Source organism: Erinaceus europaeus, chromosome 23, assembly GCF_950295315.1.
Source record: "Erinaceus europaeus chromosome 23, mEriEur2.1, whole genome shotgun sequence".
Lineage (NCBI taxonomy): Eukaryota > Metazoa > Chordata > Mammalia > Eulipotyphla > Erinaceidae > Erinaceus > Erinaceus europaeus.
The window spans coordinates 15,188,306-15,211,988 of NC_080184.1; the positions used below are offsets into that span (position 1 = coordinate 15,188,306).

Consider the following 23,683-nt stretch of genomic DNA (forward strand, 5'->3'; position numbering starts at 1 on the left):
GGAGGGCAGAGGGGCTCTGAGAGGTGGGAACAGCACCCTGGGGCGCAGAGTCCCCCAGGAGGATGCCCGAGGCCGGGGCCGGCCACACGCGCCCTGGTCACAGGCCTGTCACGCCCCCCCACACCCTCCCCTGCACCCAGGCCAGGAGGGTCCCCGGGGAGGGGGGATGAGCGGGGCAGAGGTGCCGGGCGCCCCAAGGGAGCGACTCTGGCTGAGGACATGACCTATGACCCCCAGCGTCGCAGGGCCCCCCACCCTGGTGCCCGCCCGGGGAGCCCAGGCCCAGGGTCGTAGGGGGGCGCCGGCCGGACAGACAGACGCAGGGGTCGGAGTCCCCCACGCGGAGGCGCCAGGCAGTGCCGCGTTAGCCGTTTATTGTCAGGGCGCCAGGTCCCCCCGCTGGCCGGTCCACAGCTCACGCAGCTCCACGTGGCACCCCAGGTCCCGTAGCGCGGCCTTGGCGGCGTCCTCGCAGGCGGGGTGGGCGGCCCGGGCCTGGGCGATGAGCCCCTCGGCCCCCAGCGCCAAGATGCGCCCAGACAGCTCCGGGCTGCGTACGGCCAGGTTCCGGAGCAGCAGGCAGGCCTGACTCTGGGGTGGGGGGCTGGGTGATTGCGGGCTGGGGTCTCCATCCCTCTCCCTGCCTCTGGGGTGGGGGGCTGGGGTCTCCGTCCCACTCTCTACCTCTGGGGTGGGGGGCTGGGGTCTCCGTCCCACTCTCTACCTCTGGGGTGGGGGGCTGGGGTCTCCGTCCCTCTCCCTGCCTCTGGGGTGGGGGGCTGGGGTCTCCGTCCCTCTCCCTGCCTCTGGGGTGGGGGGCTGGGGTCTCCGTCCCACTCTCTACCTCTGGGGTGGGGGGCTGGGGTCTCCGTCCCTCTCCCTGCCTCTGGGGTGGGGGGCTGGGGTCTCCGTCCCTCTCCCTGCCTCTGGGGTGGGGGGCTGGGGTCTCCGTCCCTCTCCCTGCCTCTGGGGTGGGGGGCTGGGGCGCACTGGGCTGGGCTCCTTCTCTGGCAGGGACCCTCCTGTCTGTGGGTGGGGGCTGCTGACGGCTTGGGGGCTGACCCAGCTGGGTGGGGGCACCCTAGGCAGGAAGCCAGCCACCTTGCCAAGGCCTGGCCCAGGTCTGAACTCTGGCCCCCAGCGGGAGGCCCCAGAGCGCTGGAGGAAGCTCTCCCTCTCTGGGAGCCGGGGGCAGGGGGAGCAGGCGGGTGTGGGGGTGTGGCGGTCGGGGGCGCTGCCCACCTGCAGGCCGGACTCCTGCGGGTGCGTCTTCATGGCCTGCAGGGCGGCCTGGGCGCCGCCAGCCTCCACGATGGCCAGGCTGTGCTCTGGTTTCCGCAACGCCAAGGCGCACAGCACCCCGCAGCTCTGCTCGCACACCTGGGCCGCAGCGTGGACGCCTGAGGGCCCGTCCCTGGGACCCCGCTCCCTATGCTGTGGGACCCCCGACCCTGCCCTGAGCCATCCCTGGGACCCCGCTCCCGAGCGCCCACGGTCCCCCTCCCCGCCTGGGGCACAGGTTACCTGCGGGCTGGCCAGGTGGCGGGTCAGGGCACCCACCACGCAGTGGGGACCCCCGGCACGCACGATGGTGTCCTTCACGTCGTCATCACCCGCGACGGCCCGCAGCGCAGACAGCGCCTGGCGCACCAGGTCCTGGGGGCCAAGGGGTCACCGGGGGGTGGGGACAGTCCACGGGCACCCTCCTGGCCCCGGGTTCGGGCGATGGGATGCCTCCCCCCCCCCGCCTGGATGGCACTCACCTGGTGCCGGCTCTCGCCCAGCAGGTCCAGCAGGATGGCCAGGCCGCCCAGGTCAGCCACCTCCCTGCAGAACTCGCTGCGCACGACCAGGCGTGACAAGGTGGCACACAGCTCGCCCAGCACGGCAGGCTGGTCCCGGTGGGCTGCGGGAGGGGCACTGGGTCAGAGTGGTGCAGGCAGAGCGGCCCCCACAGCCCCCAGGGGGGTATCCACGGCCCCCTGACTAGACCCCACGTCCCCCAGGGGGGTATCCACAGCCCCCCTGGTCAGAGCCCACGTCCCCCAGGGGAGTATCCACAGCCCCCCTGGTCAGAGCCCACGTCCCCCAGGGGAGTATCCACAGCCCCCTGCCAGACCCCAAGACCCCAGGGGAGTATCCACAGCCCCCCTGGTCAGAGCCCAAGACCCCAGGGGAGTATCCACAGCCCCCTGCCAGACCCCACGTCCCCCAGGGGGAGTATCCACAGCCCCCTGCCAGACCCCACGTCCCCCAGGGGAGTATCCACAGCCCCCTGCCAGACCCCACGTCCCCCAGGGGAGTATCCACAGCCTCCTGTCAGACCCCATGTCCCCCAGGAGAGTATCCACAGCCTCCAGTCAGACCCCACGTCCCCCAGGGGAGTATCCACAGCCCCCTGCCAGACCCCACGTCCCCCAGGGGAGTATCCACAGCCTCCTGTCAGACCCCACGTCCCCCAGGGGAGTATCCACAGCCCCCTGTCAGACCCCACGTCCCCCAGGGGAGTATCCACAGCCCCCTGCCAGACCCCACGTCCCCCAGGGGAGTATCCACAGCCCCCTGTCAGACCCCACGTCCCCCAGGGGAGTATCCACAGCCTCCTGTCAGACCCCACGTCCCCCAGGGGAGTATCCACAGCCCCCTGCCAGACCCCACGTCCCCCAGGGGAGTATCCACAGCCCCTGTCAGACCCCACGTCCCCCAGGGGAGTATCCACAGCCCCCTGCCAGACCCCACGTCCCCCAGGGGAGTATCCACAGCCCCTGTCAGACCCCAAGACCCCAGGGGAGTATCCACAGCCCCCTGTCAGACCCCACGTCCCCCAGGGGAGTATCCACAGCCCCCTGCCAGACCCCACGTCCCCCAGGGGAGTATCCACAGCCCCCTGCCAGACCCCAAGACCCCAGGGGAGTATCCACAGCCCCCGGCCAGACCCCACGTCCCCCAGGGGAGTATCCACAGCCCCCTGCCAGACCCCACGTCCCCCAGGGGAGTATCCACAGCCCCCTGCCAGACCCCACGCCCCCCAGGGGAGTATCCACAGCCCCCTGCCAGACCCCACGTCCCCCAGGGGAGTATCCACAGCCTCCTGTCAGACCCCATGTCCCCCAGGAGAGTATCCACAGCCTCCAGTCAGACCCCACGTCCCCCAGGGGAGTATCCACAGCCCCCTGCCAGACCCCACGTCCCCCAGGGGAGTATCCACAGCCTCCTGTCAGACCCCACGTCCCCCAGGGGAGTATCCACAGCCTCCTGTCAGACCCCACGTCCCCCAGGGGAGTATCCACAGCCCCCTGCCAGACCCCACGTCCCCCAGGGGAGTATCCACAGCCCCTGTCAGACCCCACGTCCCCCAGGGGAGTATCCACAGCCCCCTGCCAGACCCCACGTCCCCCAGGGGAGTATCCACAGCCCCTGTCAGACCCCAAGACCCCAGGGGAGTATCCACAGCCCCCTGTCAGACCCCACGTCCCCCAGGGGAGTATCCACAGCCCCCTGCCAGACCCCACGTCCCCCAGGGGAGTATCCACAGCCCCCTGCCAGACCCCAAGACCCCAGGGGAGTATCCACAGCCCCCGGCCAGACCCCACGTCCCCCAGGGGAGTATCCACAGCCCCCTGCCAGACCCCACGTCCCCCAGGGGAGTATCCACAGCCCCCTGCCAGACCCCACGTCCCCCAGGGGAGTATCCACAGCCCCCTGCCAGACCCCACGTCCCCCAGGGGGATATCCACAGCCCCTGTCAGACCCCACGTCCCCCAGGGGAGTATCCACAGCCTCCTGCCAGACCCCACGTCCCCCAGGGGAGTATCCACAGCCCCCTGCCAGACCCCACGTCCCCCAGGGGAGTATCCACAGCCTCCTGCCAGACCCCACGTCCCCCAGGGGAGTATCCACAGCCCCCTGCCAGACCCCACGTCCCCCAGGGGAGTATCCACAGCCTCCTGCCAGACCCCACGTCCCCCAGGGAAGTATCCACAGCCCCCTGCCAGACCCCACGTCCCCCAGGGGGGTATCCACAGCCTCTGCCAGACCCCACGTCCCCCAGGGGGGTATCCACAGCCCCCTGCCAGACCCCACGTCCCCCAGGGGAGTATCCACAGCCCCCTGCCAGACCCCACATCCCCCAGGGGGGTATCCACAGCCCCCTGCCAGACCCCACGTCCCCCAGGGGGGTATCCACAGCCCCCTGCCAGACCCCACGTCCCCCAGGGAAGTATCCACAGCCCCTCTGCCAGACCCCACGTCCCCCAGGGGGGTATCCACAGCCCCCTGCCAGACCCCACGTCCCCCAGGGGAGTATCCACAGCCTCCTGCCAGACCCCACGTCCCCCAGGGGAGTATCCACAGCCCCCTGCCAGACCCCACGTCCCCCAGGGGAGTATCCACAGCCCCCTGCCAGACCCCACGTCCCCCAGGGGAGTATCCACAGCCCCCTGCCAGACCCCACGTCCCCCAGGGGAGTATCCACAGCCCCCTGCCAGACCCCACGTCCCCCAGGGGAGTATCCACAGCCCCCTGCTGCCTGTCAGGTGTGGGGAGGGGGAGCACCTGCTCCCCTGTCCCCTAAATAAATGCATCTTTCATTTGAATAGGGGGTGCTGGGGGCATGCTGCTAAACTCCAGCATGCAAGGACCTGGTTCAAGCCCCCACCCCACCTGCGGAACAGAGCTTTAGGTGTCTATCCACCCCCTTAATTTTGGGCTGTCTTGACCTAACAGGTAAACAGACGACGTGTGAAACACAGATGGGAGACGGGTGGCCGGCAGTCACAGCGCAGAAGGGTGTTCGTTCCCAAGACACCAGTGGTCCCGGGTTCCAGCCCAGCACCACCGCCGGTGGGAGGCTCCCCTGCATCTCCGAAACAAGCACACGTCGCGGGGCAGGGAGACAGCACGGCGGTTCTGCGGACTCCTGCCTGCGGCTCAGTCTCAGGTCCCGGGTTCAAGCCCCGCCAACGCACACGCACACGCACACGCACACAGGAGGCGGTGGAGTCGAGGGGTGGGGTCAGGGGTCAGGGTTCGCTCAGGGTCCGTCCCCACCCCCTCGCCCACCTCGGGCCGCGGCCACCAGCAGCTTCAGGGCCCCGTGTTCGCGCACAATGGCGCGCGCGTGCTCGTGCGCGTGTCCGAAGGGGGCGCGCACGTCGTCGTCCAGCGTCATGACGCGCAGGGCCGCGCAGGCCTCGCGCACCACGTCGGGGCGGCTCGCGTGTCGGGCCAGCGCGCCGGTCAGCAGGGGCAGCGCCCCCGCCCGCACCAGCGCCCGCCGGTTGGCCTCGTGCCGCAGCCCCGCGTGCCGCACCCCGCGCAGGGCGGCGCAGGCCAGCGGAGGGTCTCCGGGGTGCGGGGCGTCTCCGGGGTGCGGGGCGTCTCCGGGGTGCGGGGCGTCTCCGGGGTGCGGGGCGTCTCCGGGGTGCGGAGGGTCTCCGGGGTGCGGGGCGTCTCCGGGGTGCGGGGGCTCCGCGGGCTCCAGCGCGCCCAGCAGCAGCCGCAGCCCCGCGCCGTCCAGCAGGTCGGGCTGTCCGTCGGTCAGCGCCGCCAGGGCGCGCAGGGCGGGCAGCAGCAGGCCGGGCAGGGCGGCGGCGGCCAGCAGCGCGGGGTAGGCGCCCCGGCGGGCGGCCAGGCAGCGGCGGCCCAGGTCGCGGCCGCACAGCTCGGCCAGGCGGGCCAGGCGGGCGCCCAGCTCCGGGCTCGGGGTGCAGGGCAGCGGCGCGGCCAGCAGCTCCTGCACGGCGTCCAGGGCCTGCGGGCGGGCGGCTCAGGGTCCGACAGACGGAGGCCTCCCTCCCCGCACCTGCCCACCCGCGGCTCGCACCCGGGGCCCCGGTGGGCTCGGTCAGGCGCGGCTCCCGGCGCGCTGGCTCCCGGCCCTGCCTCTGCCTCTGTCGTGCGGACCGAGACGGAAATGGAGACGGACAGAGACACAGACAGAGATGGAGACAGACGGAGATGGAGATGGACAGAGACGGAGACAGACAGAGAGAGATGGAGACGGACGGAGACGGACGGAGATGGACAGAGACACAGACAGATGGAGACAGACAGAGATGGAGACAGAGACAGATAGAGACGGAGATGGGGACAGATGGAGACAGACAGACGGAGATGGAGACAGACGGAGACGGAGATGGACAGAGACGGAGACAGACGGAGATGGAGACAGACAGACAGAGAGGGAGATGGACAGAGACAGACGGACAGAGATGGAGACGGAGACAGAGACAGACAGACGGAGACAGACACACGGACCATCCTACCTGCAGGACGTCGTGGGCGGGCTCCTGTGGCCCCTGCTCCGTCACTGAGGGCGGCGTCTTGAGGATGCTGCTCAGATCCACCCCTGCGGGCGGGCAGCCGGGCTGTGACCGGAGAAGGACCCTCGCGACCCCCGGCCCCTCCAACCCCGCCCCGCCCCCGCCCTACCCTGAGACTCAAACTGCTGCACGGCCTCCTCCAGGGCCTCCTCTGGCCCCATGGCGAACTCCTCCATGTTCTCCCGCACCGCGGCGTCAAAGGTCTCCTGGCTCACGCGCTTCGCCATGGCGCCTCCGGACAAGGGCACGGCCGCTGTCCCCGCTGCTGCGACCCTGGGCTGCAGAGGAGCAGGGAGGTGGCTGGAGGGCGCTTGGTGGCGGGAGCGGGTGATGATGGAAGATAAGTGGCCGGGTGAGGGAGCCGGGCGGTAGCGCAGCGGGTGAAGCGCAGGTGGTGCAAAGCACAAGGACCGGCGTGAGGATCCCGGTTCGAGCCCCCGGCTCCCCACCTGCAGGGGAGTCGCTTCCCAGGCGGTGAAGCAGGTCTGCAGGTGTCTGTCTTTCTCTCCCCCTCTCTGTCTTCCCCTCCTCTCTCCGTGTCTCTCTGTCCTAGCCAACAACGACATCAATAATAACTACAACAATAAAACAACAAGGGCAACAAAAGGGAAAGAATATAATAATAAAAAAAAGAAATAAAATTTTAAAAGATTTTTTTTTAAAAAGTGGCCGGGTGGTGATCCAAGAGGTGGTGCAGTGGGCAAGGCATCGGACTCTCAAGCATAAGGTCCTGAGTTCAATCCCCCGCAGCACATGGACCAGAGTGAGGCCTGACTCTTTCTCTCTCTCCTAGCATTTCTCATGAATCAATAAATAAAATTTTTAAAAAATAATAAAAGAAGTGGCCGGGTGGTGGCACACCTGGTTGAGCACCCGCCACAGTGCACAAGGTCCCGGGTTCGAGCCCCCGGTCCCCACCTGCAGGGGCAAGCTTTGCGAGTGGTGAAGCAGGGCTGCGGGGGTCTCCCTGTCTCCCTCTCCCCCTTCCGCCTCGCTCTCTGGCTGCGTCTGTACACCAAGTGGAGACAGTACGTTTTTTCTTTTAAGATTTTATTGATTCATGAGAAGACAGGCGGAGAGAGAGAAAGAGCCAGACGTCACTCTGGTCCATGTGCTGCTGGGGATCGAACTCAGGGCCTCATGCTTGAGAGTCCGATGCTGTCTCCACCGCGCCACCTCCCGGACCACTGGTTTGTTTTTTGTTCTTTTTTAAATAGTGCAGGTACAGTGGTCCGGGAGGTGGCACGGTGGATAGTGTCGGACTCTCAAGCGTGAAGTCCCGAGTCGATCCCCGGCCGCACATGGACCAGAGGGATGGATGTCCGTTTCTCTCTCTCCTCCTTTCTCGTTCATAAGTTAATAAGAACAGAGACTTTGTTTAAAAAAATGGTTCAGGTACAAATGCAGAGTGGAGGGCGGATAAAGCGAAGAATGTGTGGCTGCCAGTTGTGGGTGCGGGTGGAGGAGAGAACCAAGGGGTGAATACAGGCTGCAGGGGCGGATGAGGGGGTGCAGGGGGAGGTGCTGGGTGCAGGGGCAAGTGAGGAGGTGCAGGGGCGGGAGGGGGGTGCAGGGGGAGGCGGGGCGCAGGGAGTCGGGGTGCAGGGGGAGGCGGGGCGCAGGGGTGGGAGGGGGGTGCAGGGGTGGGAGGGGGACGCAGGGGTGGGAGGGGGCGCAGGGAGGGGGGCGCAGGGGTGGGAGGGGGACGCAGGGGTGGGAGGGGGACGCAGGGGTGGGAGGGGGGCGCAGGGGTGGGCGGGGCGCAGGGGTGGGCGGGCGCGCAGGGAGGCGGGGTGCGGAGCCAGGGCCGTGGCCCCACCGCTCACCGTCCCGGGACACGTGGTGGAGGCGCGGCTCCGCTGCCACCCCTTCCGCAGGCCCCGCGCGGGCGCTGTCCGCCGCCGTCCGCCTCCGACCCGGGCGCCGGGCGCACGCACGCACGCACGCACGCACGCACGCACGCAGCAGCCCCGCCGCCCGCAGACGCCCCGTCCCCGCGCTGGACCCCGCCGCCCCAGCAGCGCCCGGAAGAGGCCGCGCATGCGCACGGGAGTCGAAGGCTGTGCTCGCGGGGCGAGGCGCCGCGGCGGCCGTTGCTCATTTGCATGTCCCCGCCCCGCGCGGCCGGAGCTCAGGCTGAGGGAGGGGGCGGCGGCCGGCGCGGGCCAGGTGAGGGCCCAGGGTGGGTGCTGGGTGCGGGGCGGGACGGGACGCGACGGGACGCGACGGGACGCGACGGGACAGGGGCGCGGAGGGGTTGAGGGGGTCTGAGGCATCTAGGGGCTCAGAGGGGACGATGGTGTGGGGCTGAGGGGACGATGGTGTGGGGCTGAGGGGACGACGGTGTGGGCCTGAGGGGACGATGGTGTGGGGCTGAGGGGACGACGGTGTGGGGGGCTGAGGGGACGATGGTGTGGGGCTGAGGGGACGACGGTGTGGGGGCTGAGGGGACGACGGTGTGGGGGCTGAGGGGACGATGGTGTGGGGCTGAGGGGACGACGGTGTGGGGCTGAGGGGACGACGGTGTGGGGCTGAGGGGACGACGGTGTGGGCCTGAGGGGACGACGGTGTTGGGCTGAGGGGACGACGGTGTGGGGGGCTGAGGGGACGACGGTGTGGGGCTGAGGGGACGATGGTGTGGGGGCTGAGGGGACGACGGTGTGGGGGCTGAGGGGACGACGGTGTGGGGCTGAGGGGACGACGGTGTGGGGCTGAGGGGACGACGGTGTGGGGGGCTGAGGGGACGATGGTGTGGGGCTGAGGGGACGACGGTGTGGGGCTGAGGGGACGACGGTGTGGGGGGCTGAGGGGATGACGGTGTGGGTCTGAGGGGACGACGGTGTGGGGGCTGAGGGGACGACGGTGTGGGGCTGAGGGGACGATGGTGTGGGGCTGAGGGGACGATGGTGTGGGGCTGAGGGGACGATGGTGTGGGGCTGAGGGGACGACGGTGTGGGCCTGAGGGGACGACGGTGTGGGGCTGAGGGGACGACGGTGTGGGGGGCTGAGGGGACGACGGTGTGGGGCTGAGGGGACGACGGTGTGGGGGCTGAGGGGACGACGGTGTGGGGGGCTGAGGGGACGACGGTGTGGGGGCTGAGGGGACGACGGTGTGGGGCTGAGGGGACGACGGTGTGGGGCTGAGGGGACGACGGTGTGGGGGGCTGAGGGGACGATGGTGTGGGGCTGAGGGGACGACGGTGTGGGGCTGAGGGGACGACGGTGTGGGGCTGAGGGGACGACGGTGTGGGCCTGAGGGGACGATGGTGTGGGGCTGAGGGGACGACGGTGTGGGGGGCTGAGGGGACGACGGTGTGGGGCTGAGGGGACGACGGTGTGGGGGCTGAGGGGACGACGGTGTGGGGCTGAGGGGACGACGGTGTGGGGGCTGAGGGGACGACGGTGTGGGGCTGAGGGGACGACGGTGTGGGGGCTGAGGGGACGACGGTGTGGGGGCTGAGGGGACGACGGTGTGGGGCTGAGGGGACGACGGTGTGGGGGCTGAGGGGACGACGGTGTGGGGCTGAGGGGACGATGGTGTGGGGGCTGAGGGGACGACGGTGTGGGGCTGAGGGGACGACGGTGTGGGGCTGAGGGGACGATGGTGTGGGGCTGAGGGGACGATGGTGTGGGGCTGAGGGGACGATGGTGTGGGGCTGAGGGGACGACGGTGTGGGGGCTGAGGGGACGACGGTGTGGGGGGCTGAGGGGACGATGGTGTGGGGGGCTGAGGGGACGATGGTGTGGGGCTGAGGGGACGACGGTGTGGGGGCTGAGGGGACGATGTAGGGGCTGAGGGGACGATGGTGTGGGGACTGAGGGTCGATGGTGTGGGGGGCTGAGTGGACTTTGGGTGTGGGCGGCTGAGGGGACAATAGGTGCGGGGGTTGAGCGGATGATGGTGTTGGAGGCTGAGGCGTCAGGGGTTGAGCGGCTGAGGCCTCTGGGCAACTTAGTGTTCTGGTGGTCTGAGAGGATCCAGGGCTTGAGCGTTCTGGGGGCTGTGCGCCTGGCTTGGGGCTGAGGTGTTTGGGCTCTGTGGAGTCGGGGTTCTGAGGGGTTGTTGGAGGGGATGAGGTGTTTGGGGGCCGTAGGGCCAGGGGTCTGAGGGCTGGGGGAGGGGCTGACGTGTTTGGGGGGATTTGAGATCAGAGGTCTGAGGGGTTGGGGAGGGGGCTGACGTGTTTGGGAGGATTTGAGATCAGAGGTCTGAGGGGTTGGGGAGGGGCTGAGGTGTCTGTGGGGTCTGGGGGTCTGGAGACCCTGGGGTCTCCTGCTGGTCGCCCCACTCCTGGGGGTGTCTGGCCCACGCACAGGGGCTGCATCTTAGCTGTCGGGGGCCTCCCTGGCCGGTACACGGAGACCTTTCAGAAGCCCGTAGCTGGTTGGGGGTCCTGTTGCCTGGCCACAGGGGCCGCCTTAGGTGAGGGGGTGGCATTATCACCTGGGGTCTCGTCACTGTCAGCAGGTGACGACCGTGCAAGAGCCTGGCCCCCGACTCCCAGGACAGCGCTACCCGCCAGGGCGACCCCAGCACAAAGGCCGTGGGAGCAGCGATTTCGCTTAGAGCCGGGGCAGCGACACCCTCGTGAGTGCAGAGGTGAAGGCCTGGCAACCGGCCTGACCCCTGGTGACTCGGGGCGCTCCTGCCGCCGGGGGCCCCATCTGAGTACCTTCCTTGGGAGCAGCAGTCCTGCAGGAGGCCAGCTCATCCCCGCTGCTGTGCCCGCGCTCCTGCTCACCCCAACTCTCCCGGCTCTTTCACAAGCGGCGCCTCCAGGAAGCCTCTGGAGCCTGCACCGTGACCCGGCCGCCGGTCCCTGCCTGGTGTCTGTCGCCGTGCGTGGGGATATCCCTGGGAGCCACGCCTTCCGGTAGGATTCCCCGGGCTTTGCCGGCTCGGCAGGCAGCGTGGCTCTCGACCCTCCTGCCCGCCCGGCTCGAGTCCACAGTTCTTCCAGCCAGGCTCCGGCTGCCCCCCCCCCCAGTGCCCGCGGGGCTGCGTCCACAACCGCAGCGGCAGCCTGGCCGGCCGGCCCTTGCTCTCCCCTCCCCGCCTGCCGGCCCCGGGTCAAGTCTGGACAGGATGAGCCTTGGCCTCGACGGGCCCGACGTCTTCTCGCGGTTCGGGGTGGAGATCATCAAGTGGGCGGGCTTCCACACGGCCGGCGATGACGCGCGCTTCGCCCAGCTCTTCGGGGCCCTGTTCGAGCTGGAGACCGAGACGTGCGCCAAGACGCTGGCCGCCTTCAAGTGCGCGCTGCGGCCCGAGCACCGCGACTTCTGCTTCTGCGCCGTGCAGCTGCTGCGCCACGCCGCCCTGAGGACGCCGCGCGTGGACGGCGAGCTGCTCGACCTGCTGCTGGCAAGCGGCGCCGTGCGCACCAAGCACGGCTTCTTCCAGGTCATCAAGCCCTTCGACAAGTGCGTCATGCGGCTGCAGGAGCGGCTGCTGAAGGGCGTCACGCCGCTGCTCATGGCCTGCAACGCACACGAGCTGAGCGTGAAGGCGCGGGCGCTGGGCGGCGCGCGGGACCTGGCGTTGGCGCTCGACACCACCAACTCGCTGTGCCGCCAGTCCCTGGCACTGCTGGGCCAGACCTTCTCGCTGGCCTCCTCTTTCCGCCAGGAGAAGATCCTGGAGGCCGTGGGGCTGCGGGACGGGGCGCCCTCCCCGGCCGCCTTCCCCAACTTCGAGGACTCGGCCCTGTTCGGGAGGGAGTACCTGGCGCACCTCAAGGCCTGGCTGCTGCGCAGCGGGCGGCCGCTGCGTGTCCGGGGGTCTGGCGCCCAGACGCCCCCCGAGGTTCCCTACGCGGCCGGCGGCGACTGCGGTGAGCCACGCTCCCCTCTGGGCACGGGCTCCCGGGCTGGGTGGAGGCCCCGTGCAGAGGTGGGAGCCCGGCCCAGCCTCCGCGCTCCCCGCCTTCCCTGGAAGAGCCTCCGCCGGCCCCCAGCGAGGAGCGGAGCGCTTCTCTGAGGCCCGCCGACCGGAAGCTCTGTTCCTGAAACCACGGCTCCCCGGCAAGGCCAGGGCTCTGTGGGAGCCCTCGCCTCGACTGGGGGCGCAGCAAGCCGGCCAGGGCGCCCTCAGCCAGCTACAGGGGGCGGGGGGCGCGGCCCCCAGACGCCAGCAGCGAGCTGACTGCTGCAGAGGGGTGGAGGGCCGAGCCCAGGAAAGCCCGCTCCCCCCACAGCCGCCCCCCGCCGGGCCGACCCCAGAGCCGCGGACACCATCGACCAGCTGGTCTCTCGCGTGGTCGCAGGCCGCCTGTCGCCGAGGGATTGGGCGCGGCTCCCGCAGGATCCCGCCTACTGGTAGGTCTCCACCCTCCGGAGGAGGTGCCGTCTCGCAGGGGAGCTGCGGGGCAGGGCGGGGCGGTGGAGTGGGGCTGCAGGGTGGTGGTGACCTGGCCAGGGGGGGAGACAGCTCCAGCCTCGAGCTGCAGCGCATGGCCTCACGGCCTGGGACTGAGACCCGTGTGTGTGTGCGTGCGTGCGTGCGTGCGTGCGGAGGGAGAGGGTTTCAGGGAGACCGGCCTCACCCGCCCGCAGGTTCCTGCTGGAGCGTGGCAGCCTGGAGTTCCGCTACTACGCGCTGAGGCTGGCGGAGGAGCGGCGGCGCTGCCGGGACCTGCCCCCCGAGGACCGGGAGCGGGCGGCCGCCACGTGCGCCGTGCGCGCCATGCTCTACGCCCGGGCGGTGCGAGCCCTCAAGAGGCGACTGCTCCCCACGCCGAGGCGGGGGCTCCTCCGCACCCGCACCCTGGGGCCCCGCAAGGCCGGCACCCGCACGCAGACGCACCCGGCCCCCGGTGTCCGGCGGAAGCGGCCCCGACTGGCCAGATCCCGAGATGCTCAGGCCTGCCCGGACCCCAGACCTCAGCCCACCTCCCCCTGCCCGGCCCCAGAGGGTGAGTGCCGGGTCGGGGGGCACCAGGCCACGGGGAGGACACGGGCGAGAACCCCTCTGCTCTACAGTTGCCGCCTCGATGACAGCCGACAGGCCAGCCGGGTCCGTGGCGCCAGCAGGCCTTCGGGCCGAGCAGCTGAGCAGCAGAGATGGCACCGACAAGCCCGACCTCTGGTGGGTCGGGGGGCTGTGGGGCCCGGCTCGGCGCCCGGGGCATCCCCCTGGGTCCCCGCACCCGGACACGTGCCCACCTGACGGCGCCCCCGTCCTCCAGGTTCCCGCACGACCGCAGCAGCCCGGCGGCCGTCAGCGAGAAGCTCCTGGGGCTCTGTCCCTCTGGTGCCTTCGCCCTGGCCCCTGGCGGGGAGTCTGAGGAGGAAGAGGAGGAGGAGGAGGGGCAGGAGGGGCCCGCAGCAGGGGGCTCTGAGGAAGGCGCCCCTGCAGCAGCCCAGGCCACCTCGGGGGGGCGCTACCCCCGGAAGAGGGTCAGCAGCAAGTCCCTGAGGGTCGGCCTGATCCCGGCCCCCAAGAGGCTGTGTCTCGTCCAGGAGCCCGAAGGTGAGGCCCTCCCTCCTCTGGGGATCCCCCTTCCCCTTCCCCTGCACCTGCCCTCCCACCTCTGCCTCCCCTCTGCCCTGTCTTCCAGTCCACGAGCCGGTTCGCATCGCCTACGACAGGCCCCGGGGCCGGCCTGCATCCAGGAAGGTGAGTTGCTGTGGGCACGGCCTGGGGGCCCGGGGTCGTGCCCCCTGGGCAGGGAGTGGGCGCACAGACCTCCTAGAGCCCGGGGGGCCCTCACGGCTGCTGAAAGCGGGGGAGGCAGGAGTCGGGGAGGCGAAAGGCCGCCGGTCTCTCGGAGTGCAGCTTCCAGGGCCTGAGGCCGACAGACAGCTCACCTTCCACCTTCTGTACCACCCTTATGTGTGTGTGTGTGTGGGGGGCGCGTCAGCCCCCAGAGTGGCTCCTGCAGGCTGGCATCGCCCTCTCCCCCCCAGGCGCCCAAGGACTTGGAGTTCGCACAGCAGAAGCTGACGGACCAGAACCTGGGCTTCCAGATGCTGCAGAAGATGGGCTGGAAGGAGGGCCTGGGCCTGGGCGCCCTGGGGGCCGGCATCCGCGAGCCTGTCAGCGTGTAGGTGGGGGGCCGGCGTCCCATCAGCGTGCAGGTGGGGGGCCGGGGGGGTCCTGTCAGCGTGCAGGGGGGGCCGGGCCATTAGACTGTGCGGCCAGCTCCCCAGGACCTGCGTTGCCAGGACTCCTCGGGCCGGAGCTGGGAGAGCGGGTGGTCCCAGGGCACCCCGACTGACTCCCGCGTCTGCCCGGCAGAGGGGCGCCCTCGGAGGGCGCGGGGCTGGGCGCCCAGGGCCCCGAGCAGGATGACGACACGTTCGACGAGTTCCGCCAGCGCATGATACGCGTGTACCGCCACAAGCGCGCAGGCAAGTAGGTGCGTGAACGAGTGTGCGTGCAGGCTCGCGCGGTGCCCAGAGCAGAGGCCTTTGTCACTGCCCCCACCCCCCTCCCGGGTTCCCATAGCCGCCCTGGAGCGGGGGGCCCCCCCGCCCAACGTGGACCCGAGGCCTCAGCACCGCCCGCCCGCCCTCTGTTCCGGCTGGGCTGCCCACACGGCTCTGCTCCCACCCCGGGTCACGGCAATGAGGGGCCTGGACGGGGCCCCGGGGCGGGCAGCGGGTTTGGGGGCCCCGGGCTAGCCCGCGCACACCGCCCTGACCCGCTGGCCACGCCTGACTTGTCACCGCTCTGAGCCTTCTGGGGGCACCCGCGGCTGTGATGGCCTCAGCCGGGTCCTGCCCCGTTGGTGAGGAGGCTCCTGGGGGCTCACGGCACTGGGTGGGAACTGGAGCCCCAAGGCCTGCGCCCCCCAGCTGAGCCACGACCCACCCCACCCCCGTAGCTGGACAGCCCCACGTGCCACCCGCCTCCCTGGCCCTGGGTTCCAGACCTACGAGGACGCCGCCCAGATCCTGAGGGACGCTCCCCACGTCACAGAGCAAGTCTTGTCTCCTGAGAAGTCGCCGTGGGTCACCCTGAGCTGCAATAAAGAGAGGCGGCCTCCACGTCTGCGTGTGTGTCGCCCGTGGGGGCGGGGGGCAGGGGGCAGTCTCTGCAGCGGGGGGGGGGGGCACCTCCTGGGCTGGACCCTGCGGTCCCTACGTCCTGTCACAGGAACCGACCCCATGTTCGTGTGGCCGGGAAAGGCAGGCAGGAAGGTGGCCCCGTCCTCCCACCCCAGGAAGGAAGGACGGACGGGTGGGGCAGCCTCGTCTCCACTGTCCCCTCCTGTCCCAGCCCCTCTCCTGCAGCGGTGTTGGCGCTGCCGGAAAGACAGGCGTCCTGTTGTCCCCATCCCGGCGCAGAGATGCAGAGATGCAGAGCCAGGGCCTCGCCGAGCCTGTGGCACCTGGGAAGGGGACCCCTGCAGCCCTGCCTAGGTGGCCGGGTTCGAAGCTCAGGCCCGGCTGGGGAAGCGCTGCCCACTGGGCGCCTCTTAGTTTCTTAGAGCAGCTGCAGAGCCCCGACTCCTGGGGCGGGGCAGCCACACACCCCCGCAGCACCCAGCTCTGCTGTCCTGCCCGGCCTCAGCTCTGGGTTCCGGCCCCGGGACCACCGGCCGAGGGCAGAGCTAAGCCAGGCCTGGGACAAGGCCACGCGGCGGCCAGGGCCAGGGGTGGACGTCGCAGGGGGCTCAGGGCTGGACACCAACAGGGCCCTGGCTGCCCCCGCCCCCAGGGTCCTCGGGAAGCAGATGTTTCCGCCCTGAGCCAGCTTCCTCCATGCAGGCCCCTCCTCCATGAAGCCCTCCTGAGTCTCTGCCTGCTGCTCCCTCAGGGAGCTCGTGGCTCCTGCGTGCTCGCCAGGGGCCCTCTCTGACCTGCCCCTTGGCACAGTTTTTTCTTCCTTTTTATTTTTTCTCATATATCCCCCCCCCAGTCCTCCTGAGCCCTGGTGCTGGTGCTGGTGCTGGGGTTTGAACACAGAGCCTCTGGCAGGAAAGTCTCTGCAGAACCGTTATTATTATTTTATTAATATTCTTATTTCTCCGGAGTCCTGCTGAGCCCTGGCTGATGGTGGTGCTGGGGCTTGAACTCGGAGCCTCCGGCAGGAAAGTCTCTGCGGAGCCCCGTGCCGTCTCCCCGCCACCCAACTCCACTTTTACAACTTTCTGCTTCCTTGTTTACTGGTGTCGGAAACTTCACCACTCCAGACTGAGTGCCCCAGACAGACAGACAGACAGACACCAGGCCCTACGTTCCCCCAGGCCGGTGGGCTCACACTTTACGTGAGCGAGGACCCGGTTCCGGCCCCTGGCCGGCCCCCACCGGCAGGCAGTTGTGTGAGCGGTGGAGCAGTGCTGAAGAGCCTCTCCTGTCGCCTTTTCTTTCTGCCTCCAGGGTCGCTGCCTGGGCTCGGTGCCGGCACTGCGAGCCCACTGGTCCGCAGCCGTTTTCCCACTTCGTTGGCCAGGACGCGGAGAAGTTGAGAGGGAGGGAAAACAGGGAGAGGGCCCGGGCGGCAGCACACCTGCTCAGGCGCTCACACTAGCGCACGAGGACCCGGGTTCAAGCCCCCGGTCCCCACCTGCAGGGAGAAAGCTTCGGGGGGTGAAGCAGGACTGCAGGGGTCTCTGGCTCTCTTCCCCTTCCTCTCGATTGATTCCCGGCTGTCTCTATCCAGTAAACAGAACGAAAAGCTTAAAGGAGAGAGGGAGCAAGGCAGCCACCCACAGCCCTGCTTCACCACCCCTGAAGCTTCCCCCGCAGGCGGGGAGCAGGGGCTCGAACCCGGGTCCTCGTGCTTCGTACTATTTGTGCTCAACCAGGCGCATCTCCACCGGGCCCCCTCACCTTCTCAAAGCGTCTCAAGGCCCGGGCAGCAGGGTGTCCCTTGGGCCCTGCCCAGGACAAGGAGACAGACTCAGGGAAGGGGGGAGGGAAGCCCCCGGAAGCCCCTCCAGTTCCGCCTGCAGGTGGCCAGGCCAGGGGCCCGAGGGGGGCAGCCCTGACGGAACAGCGGTCACCACTAGCTCCTGGTCACTTCCACACTCGGCCGGGGCAGAGGGGGCTCTGCCTGGGGAGGCCGCGTGTCACCCGAGGGCCTGCTGCAGACACCCCACGCTGGGGCCAGGCTGGGAGGGCTTCCTGGAGCAGGAGGTGTCGGGACAGGCGGTGCTGGTGAGTCAGCTCCGCGGGCGGGCGGGCGGGCGTGGAACACACCGCCTGTCCCCACAGCTGCTGCTGCTCGTGGGGCGGAGGGGGCGGGGTATGGGGGCAGGCCTCGCCCCAGGGCCTTTGCACGGCCCCCCCCACACTCCCTCCCCCCGCCCCACTTTCTGCCCTCGCCTGCGCTCAAGGACAGCACAGGGAATAATGAGGTGACCTACCTCCAAAGTGGGGCGCCCCGCCCCTGCCCAGGGGCCCTGTGGCTGTCAAAGCAGGTCTGGGGGGCGGGCAGGGACCGTGGGGGGGGGGCAGGGCCGGCCAGCCGGAGTGGGGCTCAGCTCCTGGGGAGGCGCCCCCCCCCCCCCCCGCCAGGCGCCAGCCCCCAGAGCCTCTGCCTGGGAGGGAACAGACCAGACGGGTGTCCTGTCCTGATGCTCGCTGTCTCTCACCCAGGGCGGCTGGCGGCTGGCGGCTGGCGGGGAGGGCTGCTCTCTACTTGGGAAAGGAGCCTAAGTCTCCACAAGTGGGTGAAGCTCTGGGCCCAGCACCCAGACCTGGCGTCGTCCTACAAGACCCCTCCCCACTGCAGACGACCCGGAGCAGAGCCCCCTCCTCGCCGTCACCGCCGTGCGTGAGGCCTCAGAGACCCGGGGAGGGGCCCCTGCCCAGCTCCCAGCTCCCAGCTGCTGGGGAGCCGGGTCCCTGGTCGGCAGGGGGCGCTGAGGGGCGGGCGGCAGTGCAGACAAAGGCCCAGGCGGCGGGGCGGGAGCGGGGAGCAGGGGTCCGAGTTCCGGGCGCCGAGGCCGGGGGGCCCCAAGTTCAGGGCCTGCGGCCAGCTCTGGTCGGGACGCGGAGCGGGGGCTACGTGCCGGGCGCCCCGGAAGGTGGGGGCACTTGCCGGGCGCCCCGTAGCGCCTGCTGCCCAGCTGGCACGGCAGGGACCCTACTTGGCAGCCCTGCGGGTTGGCTCTGCGTACTGGCACACCCAGGTTCTGGCGGGTCTCGGGGTGGGCGTCCCGAAGCTCGGCACAGAGGCTGCGGTCGTCTCGCACCCAGGGCCCGGGTCGGAGCAGGGAGCCCAGAAGTTGCTGGCGGGGTCTGCAGGACGGGAAGGGAGCGGACTCCCCGAAGTTGGCGGCGCCGGTGAGTGTCCTGAGCTGCGGACCCCACCCGACGGACGCGGGGCTCCCGCCGACCCGGTGAAGTCCGGGCGCTGTTGTGGGGCTACGAGGACCCCCGTGCCGCTGCCCCTCTGCACGGTGGGCGGCTGGACCTGGGAGCCTCTGGCTGCGGGCGGGGCTGAGCCCTGACTGTGCCCCCCAGGCTGGCCTGGGACCCGGGGTTGGGCTCAGAGATACCGGCAGCACCCACTTTGGGGCTAAGGAGGCGGACTTTGCTGGGAGCAGGCTGCCAGGAGGGGGCTCCTGTCAGTAGTGGGGGCTCCCCCGTCTCTTCCTTTTTCTTTTCAAGACTCATTTGCCTTTTTAAAAAATTTATTTATTGGGTAGGGACAGAAATTGAGAGAGAGAAGGGAGAGATGGGGAGAGAGAGAGACACCTGCAGCCCTGCTTCACTGCACGCGGGCACCAGGGCTCTGAACCCCGGTCCTCATGGCCTGTAATGTGTCCGCGGAACCAGGTGGCCGCTGCCCGGCCAGTTGTTTCTTTTATCACAGCAGTGGGTGGGCAGCCAGTGGTGCTGGGGCCTCTGCTTGAGCTCCGCAGGCACAGCCCAGCCAAGGGCTCTGTGTGTTCGTTTGTTTTAGTATCTGCTGCACTTTTGGCACCAGCTGTGATCCTGCTGCTCCCGGACCAATGGCCTCGTCTTTATTTATTTATTTATTTATTTATTTATATTTTCTCTTTTAAGAAAAAGACGGGTGGGGGGTTGGGACTGCTAGCTCCACCACCCACAGAGCCTCCTCTGGTGGTATGGTGCTCCCATGTGGTGCTGGGGCTCGGACTCAGGACCTGGGATGTGGTAAGGTGTGCATCCTGCACTGAGCTGTCTTTGAGTTCTGAAATGTTCATTCTTTTTGCCTGCTTGCTTGCTTTTTTTAACATGGTCTTAACTTACTTATTAATGAGAGGGCTAGGAAGAGAGAACCAGACATCACTCTGGTCCATGTGCTGCCGGGGCTCAATGTCGGGATCTCATGCTTGAGAGTCCAACGTTTTATCCACTGCGCCACCTCCGGGACCACCACCACAGCTTCTTTTCTTTAAGGAATTTATTGGGGCTGGGCGGTGGTGCACCCGGTTGAGCGCACATGTTGCAATGCACAAGGACCTGAGTTTGAGCCTCCGGCCCCCACCTGCAGGGGGGAAAGCTTTGCAAGTGGTGAAGCAGGGCTGCAGGCATCTCTCTCTCCCTCTCTGTCTTCCCCTTCCTCTCAACTTTCTGGCTGTCTCTAGCCAATAAATAAATAAAAATAATAAAAATTTAAAAAGAAAAGAATTTACTTATTAATGAGAAAGACAGGAAGAACCAGACATCACTCTGTGCTGCCGGGGACTGAACTTGGGAGCCCATGCTTGAGGGTGCAGTGCTTTATCCACTGTGCCACCTCCCAGGCCCCCCCCCCTCTCTTTAAGGTATTTTGCTTTTATTTTACTTATTATGAGAGAGGGAGGGGGAGGGAGAGAAAGCGTCACTCCAGCACATGCTGGGCATGGAACCCGGGGCCACGGGCACCAGCGCCTGACCCCAAGATTCACTTTCTAGGAAAGGAGAGGGGAGGGGGAGAGAGACAGAGACACCTGCAGCCGTGCTCCACCTCACGGGAAGCTCCCCCCATTGGAGACAAGGGGCTCGAACCCGGGTCCTTGCACATGGTGAGGCCTGCACTCTACTGGCTGCAGCACTGCACGGCAGGCCCCTCCACATGCACACACACACTCTCTCTCTCTCCACCTCTCTCTCCACCTCTCCGTCTGAAACAAGGCAACTCAGGCATCCGGGGAGGGACTGGAGAGGCCGCCGGGAGTGCTCCCCGCCCAGCTCAGAAGGGACCCAGAGGTGGGTGTGGGGGCGCCACGTGAGGGTGAGGGGTCACCTCTGGGCTGGAGCCAACTGGGTCCCCGTGCCCGCCCTGGTGCTCACGGCCCCCTCCCCAGCCCAGCTGACGCGAGGAGCCCCCGCCCTGCCTGACCAATGTCCACGGCCAGGTGAGCCCCCGAGTCCCTCACGTCCTGAGCACTGGCCTCTCACAGTCCCCGAGTGCTGTGCCCCCCACCACCATCCCCCTTCTCTGCCCCTACCCATCTCTGCCCCCGTCCCCGTCTCTGTCACCGTCCCCATCTCTGTCCCCATCCCCATCTCTGTCCCAGTCCCCATCCCCATCACTGTCCCCATCCCCATCTCTGTCCCCGTCCCCATCTCTGTCCCCGTCCCCATCTCTGTCCCCATCCCCGTCTCTGTCCCCATCCCCATCTCTGTCCCCATCCCCATCTCTGTCCCCATCCCCATCTCTGTCCCAGTCCCCATCCCCATCACTGTCCCCATCCCCATCTCTGTCCCCATCCCCATCTCTGTCCCCGTCCCCATCTCTGTCCCCGTCCCCGTCTCTGTCCCCATCCCCATCTCTGTCCCCATCCCCATCTCTGTCTCCATCCCCGTCTCTGTCCCCATCCCCATCTCTGTCCCCGTCCCCATCCCCATCACTGTCCCCATCCCCATCACTGTCCTCATCCCCATCACTGTCCCCATCCCCATCACTGTCCCTGTCCCCATCCCCATCACTGTCCCCATCCCCATCTCTGTCCCCATCTCCGTCCCCATCCCCATCTCCGTCCCCGTCCCCATCTCCATCACTGTCCCCATCCCCATCACTGTCCCCATCCCCATCTCTGTCCCCGTTCCCGTCCCCGCCCCCGCCGCCACGGCGCCCTCCGCCCGCAGGGAGCAGCCGGTGTTCAGCACGCGCGCGCACGTGTTCCAGATCGACCCGGCCACCAAGCGCTCCTGGGTCCCCGCGGGGAAGCACGCGCTGCCCGTGTCCTGCTTCTACGATGCGGCGCGCGGCGTCTACCGCATCATCAGCGTGGGCGGGGCCAAGGTGGGCGGGGCGTCCCGGGGCGGGGCCTGTGCGGGCGGGGCGCGCGGCGTCTACCGCATCACCAGCGTGGGCGGGGCGCGCGGCGTCTACCGCATCACCAGCGTGGGCGGGGCCAAGGTGGGCGGGGCCTGTGCGGGCGGTGTCTACCGCTTCATCAGCGTGGGCGGGGCGACCCGGGGGCGGGGCCTGCGCGGGCGGGGCGGGGCCGCGGGTTGAGGACCACGCCCCCCAGGCCTTCATCAACAGCACCATCACCCCCAACATGACCTTCACCAAGACCTCGCAGAAGTTCGGGCAGTGGGCGGACTCGCGCGCCAACACCGTGTACGGCCTGGGCTTCGCCTCCGAGCAGCACCTGACGCAGGTGGGGCGGAGACGGAGAGGCGGCACGGGAGATGAGAGACAGAGGGGCGGGCGGGAACCGAGCCCCCACAGCCGCGCCCTCCGTCCTGGTGATTAGAGAGAAAGAACCAGCCGTCACTCTGGTCCGTGTGCTGCCGGGGATCGAACTCAGAACCTCTTGGTTGAGCACCCGGTGCTCCATCCACTGCGCCACCTCCCGGCCCACTCGGTCGTCCTGTTCTTTGTTTTAACATCTTATTAATATTATCACTGGGCAGACAGAAATCGAGGGCAGGAGGAGAGACAGAGACCCCTCCCTGCAGGTGGGGACGGGGGCTTTGCGCCCTGTAGTCGTGCACTTGACCCGTGCACCACCGCCCGGCCCCCAAACTTGTTTTTGGAAGAGAGAGGGGAGAACGGGGAGAGCCCTCGCCGCCACGCAGCCGCGGGTCCCTGCGCCGCTGGGCCAAGTAAGCCGCCTCCAGGCCCCAGACACGAGTTCCGAGTGCAGGGCAGCAGGCGCCCTCGGCCCGGCCCGGCCCCGCCGGCCGGCGCCCACACGGTGTCCCCTCCAGTTCGCGGACAAGTTCCAGGAGGTGAAGGAGGCTACGCGGCTGGCCCGGGAGAAGTCCCAGGACGGCGGGGAGCTGAGCAGTCCCGCCCTGGGGCTGCCCCCCCAGGTGAGCGCCAGCCGCAGGTGGGGACGGGGGTCTGAGCGTAGCACGTGCGAGCCCGACCCCCTTAGTTTTCGCCCTTCAGTCTTTGTGCAGAACGAGGGAGGGAGCGGTGTGGGCGGCTGCGGGGCCCTGACCCACGCCGGCCCCCAGGTGCCCCCCAGCCCCCTGCCCAGCGCCAACGGCCCCGACGAGAAGCTGTTCCGCAGCCAGAGCGCCGACGCCCCCGGCCCCGCAGAGCGCGCAGAGCGGGAGCAGCTCCGGAAGATGCCTTCGGAGGGGTGAGGCTGGGAGGCAGGCGGGCGGGCGGGGCGGGGCCGGGCCGGGTGGTGCGCCCACCCCTCCCCCCAGCGCGGGAGGCCCCGGCCCGCCCCCAGAAGCCCGCCCGCCCGCCCGCCGCCCGCAGCTCGGTGGGCGAGGTGCCGTGGGAGGCCGAGCTGTTCGCGCTGCAGGACAGCAACCTGCGGCTGAGCGGGGCGCTGCGGGAGGCCAACGCGGCCGCCAGCCAGTGGAGGCAGCAGCTCGAGGCCCAGCGCGCCGAGGCCGAGCGCCTACGCCAGCGGGTGAGCCCCGGGCGGGCGCGGGGCGGGCGCGGGGCGGGTGCGGGGACATGCCGACCCCGGGCGCTGTGCGCAGGTGGCGGAGCTGGAGGCGCAGGTCGCGGCCGAGCCCGCGCCCGGCCAGGAGGCGCAGGACCGGGACGCGGACGGCGCAGGCCGCGGGCTGGAGGTGCTGCGGGCGCTGGTGCAGACCAGGGACCAGGTGAGCCCCCGCGCCGCCCCGCGCCACCCCGCCCCGCCCCGCCCCCCGGGCCCGGACACAGCGCCCCGCATCCTCCCCCAGGAGATCCAGACGCTGCGGACGCAGAGCGGGGGACCCCGCGAGGCCCCAGAGCCAGACGACGCGCAGAAGGTGGGTGCTGGTGTCCCCCGGACCCCAGGAGTGGAGGCTCCCGCGGCCTGACCCCGCCCCGCCCCGCCCCGCCCCCCCAGGAGCTGGAGGCGCGCGCGGCCGAGCTGGAGGCGCAGCTGCGGGCCACGGAGCGCGGGCTGGAGGCGGCGCGGGCGGAGGCGGGCCGGGCGGCGCAGGTGCTGGACGCGCGGCTGCGGGAGCTGCTGGAGCTGCGGGAGGGGCTGGCGCGACTGGCCGAGGGGCCCTGAGCCCCCGCGCGCCCCAAGTCCGCGGACTGCGGG

General features: G+C 69.3%; 3 protein-coding genes and 1 long non-coding RNA gene across 14 annotated transcripts; 2 read left to right on the forward strand and 2 right to left on the reverse strand.

Annotated features, from left to right (window-relative positions):
* Positions 1 to 326: 326 nt before the first annotated feature.
* Positions 327 to 8,360, reverse strand: ARMC6 (armadillo repeat containing 6). Its single transcript, XM_060182347.1, has 8 exons — positions 8,150 to 8,360; positions 6,433 to 6,601; positions 6,267 to 6,349; positions 5,062 to 5,752; positions 1,764 to 1,906; positions 1,525 to 1,656; positions 1,243 to 1,380; positions 327 to 591 (listed from the first exon to the last, which is right to left on the reverse strand). Exons 2-8 carry the CDS (start codon positions 6,548 to 6,550, stop codon positions 379 to 381), a joined length of 1,518 nt encoding a protein of 505 aa, XP_060038330.1. The 5' UTR covers positions 6,551 to 6,601; positions 8,150 to 8,360; the 3' UTR covers positions 327 to 378.
* A 1-nt stretch (position 8,361) lies between these two features.
* Positions 8,362 to 15,314, forward strand: SUGP2 (SURP and G-patch domain containing 2). 5 transcript variants are annotated; one of them, XM_060182309.1, is made up of 10 exons: positions 8,362 to 8,492; positions 11,092 to 12,157; positions 12,521 to 12,641; positions 12,879 to 13,237; positions 13,305 to 13,410; positions 13,511 to 13,794; positions 13,883 to 13,941; positions 14,232 to 14,368; positions 14,563 to 14,683; positions 15,152 to 15,314. In XM_060182309.1, the coding sequence occupies exons 1-9, from the start codon at positions 8,364 to 8,366 to the stop codon at positions 14,681 to 14,683; spliced, it is 2,382 nt and encodes a 793-aa protein (XP_060038292.1). In that variant the 5' UTR covers positions 8,362 to 8,363; the 3' UTR covers positions 15,152 to 15,314. The 5 variants fall into 5 exon arrangements, 4 of the variants coding, with proteins under 4 accessions (XP_060038292.1, XP_060038291.1, XP_060038293.1 ...); XR_009547367.1 differs by having other exon boundaries at positions 13,511 to 13,941; XM_060182308.1 differs by having other exon boundaries at positions 13,511 to 13,941; positions 14,232 to 14,372.
* Positions 15,165 to 18,112, reverse strand: LOC132535663 (uncharacterized). 2 transcript variants are annotated; one of them, XR_009547387.1, is made up of 4 exons: positions 18,012 to 18,112; positions 17,829 to 17,909; positions 17,103 to 17,396; positions 15,165 to 15,289 (listed from the first exon to the last, which is right to left on the reverse strand). It is a non-coding gene; the product is annotated as an uncharacterized LOC132535663 (long non-coding RNA). The 2 variants fall into 2 exon arrangements; XR_009547388.1 differs by having other exon boundaries at positions 17,103 to 17,149; positions 17,639 to 17,909.
* HOMER3 (homer scaffold protein 3) lies at positions 17,309 to 23,650 on the forward strand. Of its 6 annotated transcripts, none has more exons than XM_060182375.1 (12): positions 17,309 to 17,429; positions 18,474 to 18,560; positions 20,361 to 20,435; positions 20,539 to 20,584; positions 21,318 to 21,474; positions 21,707 to 21,838; positions 22,392 to 22,496; positions 22,644 to 22,771; positions 22,897 to 23,053; positions 23,127 to 23,252; positions 23,334 to 23,402; positions 23,483 to 23,650. In XM_060182375.1, exons 4-12 carry the CDS (start codon positions 20,571 to 20,573, stop codon positions 23,648 to 23,650), a joined length of 1,056 nt encoding a protein of 351 aa, XP_060038358.1. In that variant the 5' UTR covers positions 17,309 to 17,429; positions 18,474 to 18,560; positions 20,361 to 20,435; positions 20,539 to 20,570. The 6 variants fall into 6 exon arrangements, with proteins under 6 accessions (XP_060038358.1, XP_060038356.1, XP_060038355.1 ...); XM_060182373.1 differs by lacking the exon at positions 17,309 to 17,429 and adding an exon at positions 17,916 to 17,940; XM_060182372.1 differs by lacking the exon at positions 17,309 to 17,429 and adding an exon at positions 17,919 to 18,044.
* Positions 23,651 to 23,683: the final 33 nt, after the last annotated feature.

Excerpts from the sequence above, each read along its gene's own strand:
- ARMC6 (XM_060182347.1), bottom strand. The coding sequence starts at position 6,550 with ATGGCGAAGCGCGTGAGCCAGGAGACCTTTGACGCCGCGGTGCGGGAG. Across the intron at positions 5,753-6,266 it reads CCGCCCACGACGTCCTGCAG|GCCCTGGACGCCGTGCAGGA; the intron begins GTAGGATGGTCC and ends GCCCGCCCGCAG. Across the intron at positions 592-1,242 it reads CGCAGGAGTCCGGCCTGCAG|AGTCAGGCCTGCCTGCTGCT; the intron begins GTGGGCAGCGCC and ends CCCCCACCCCAG.
- SUGP2 (XM_060182308.1), top strand. The coding sequence starts at position 8,364 with ATGCGCACGGGAGTCGAAGGCTGTGCTCGCGGGGCGAGGCGCCGCGGC. Across the intron at positions 12,158-12,520 it reads CGCGGCCGGCGGCGACTGCG|CCGCCCCCCGCCGGGCCGAC; the intron begins GTGAGCCACGCT and ends CTCCCCCCACAG. Across the intron at positions 13,411-13,510 it reads ACCGACAAGCCCGACCTCTG|GTTCCCGCACGACCGCAGCA; the intron begins GTGGGTCGGGGG and ends CCCGTCCTCCAG.
- HOMER3 (XM_060182375.1), top strand. Across the intron at positions 22,497-22,643 it reads CCCTGGGGCTGCCCCCCCAG|GTGCCCCCCAGCCCCCTGCC; the intron begins GTGAGCGCCAGC and ends GCCGGCCCCCAG. Across the intron at positions 23,253-23,333 it reads TGGTGCAGACCAGGGACCAG|GAGATCCAGACGCTGCGGAC; the intron begins GTGAGCCCCCGC and ends ATCCTCCCCCAG.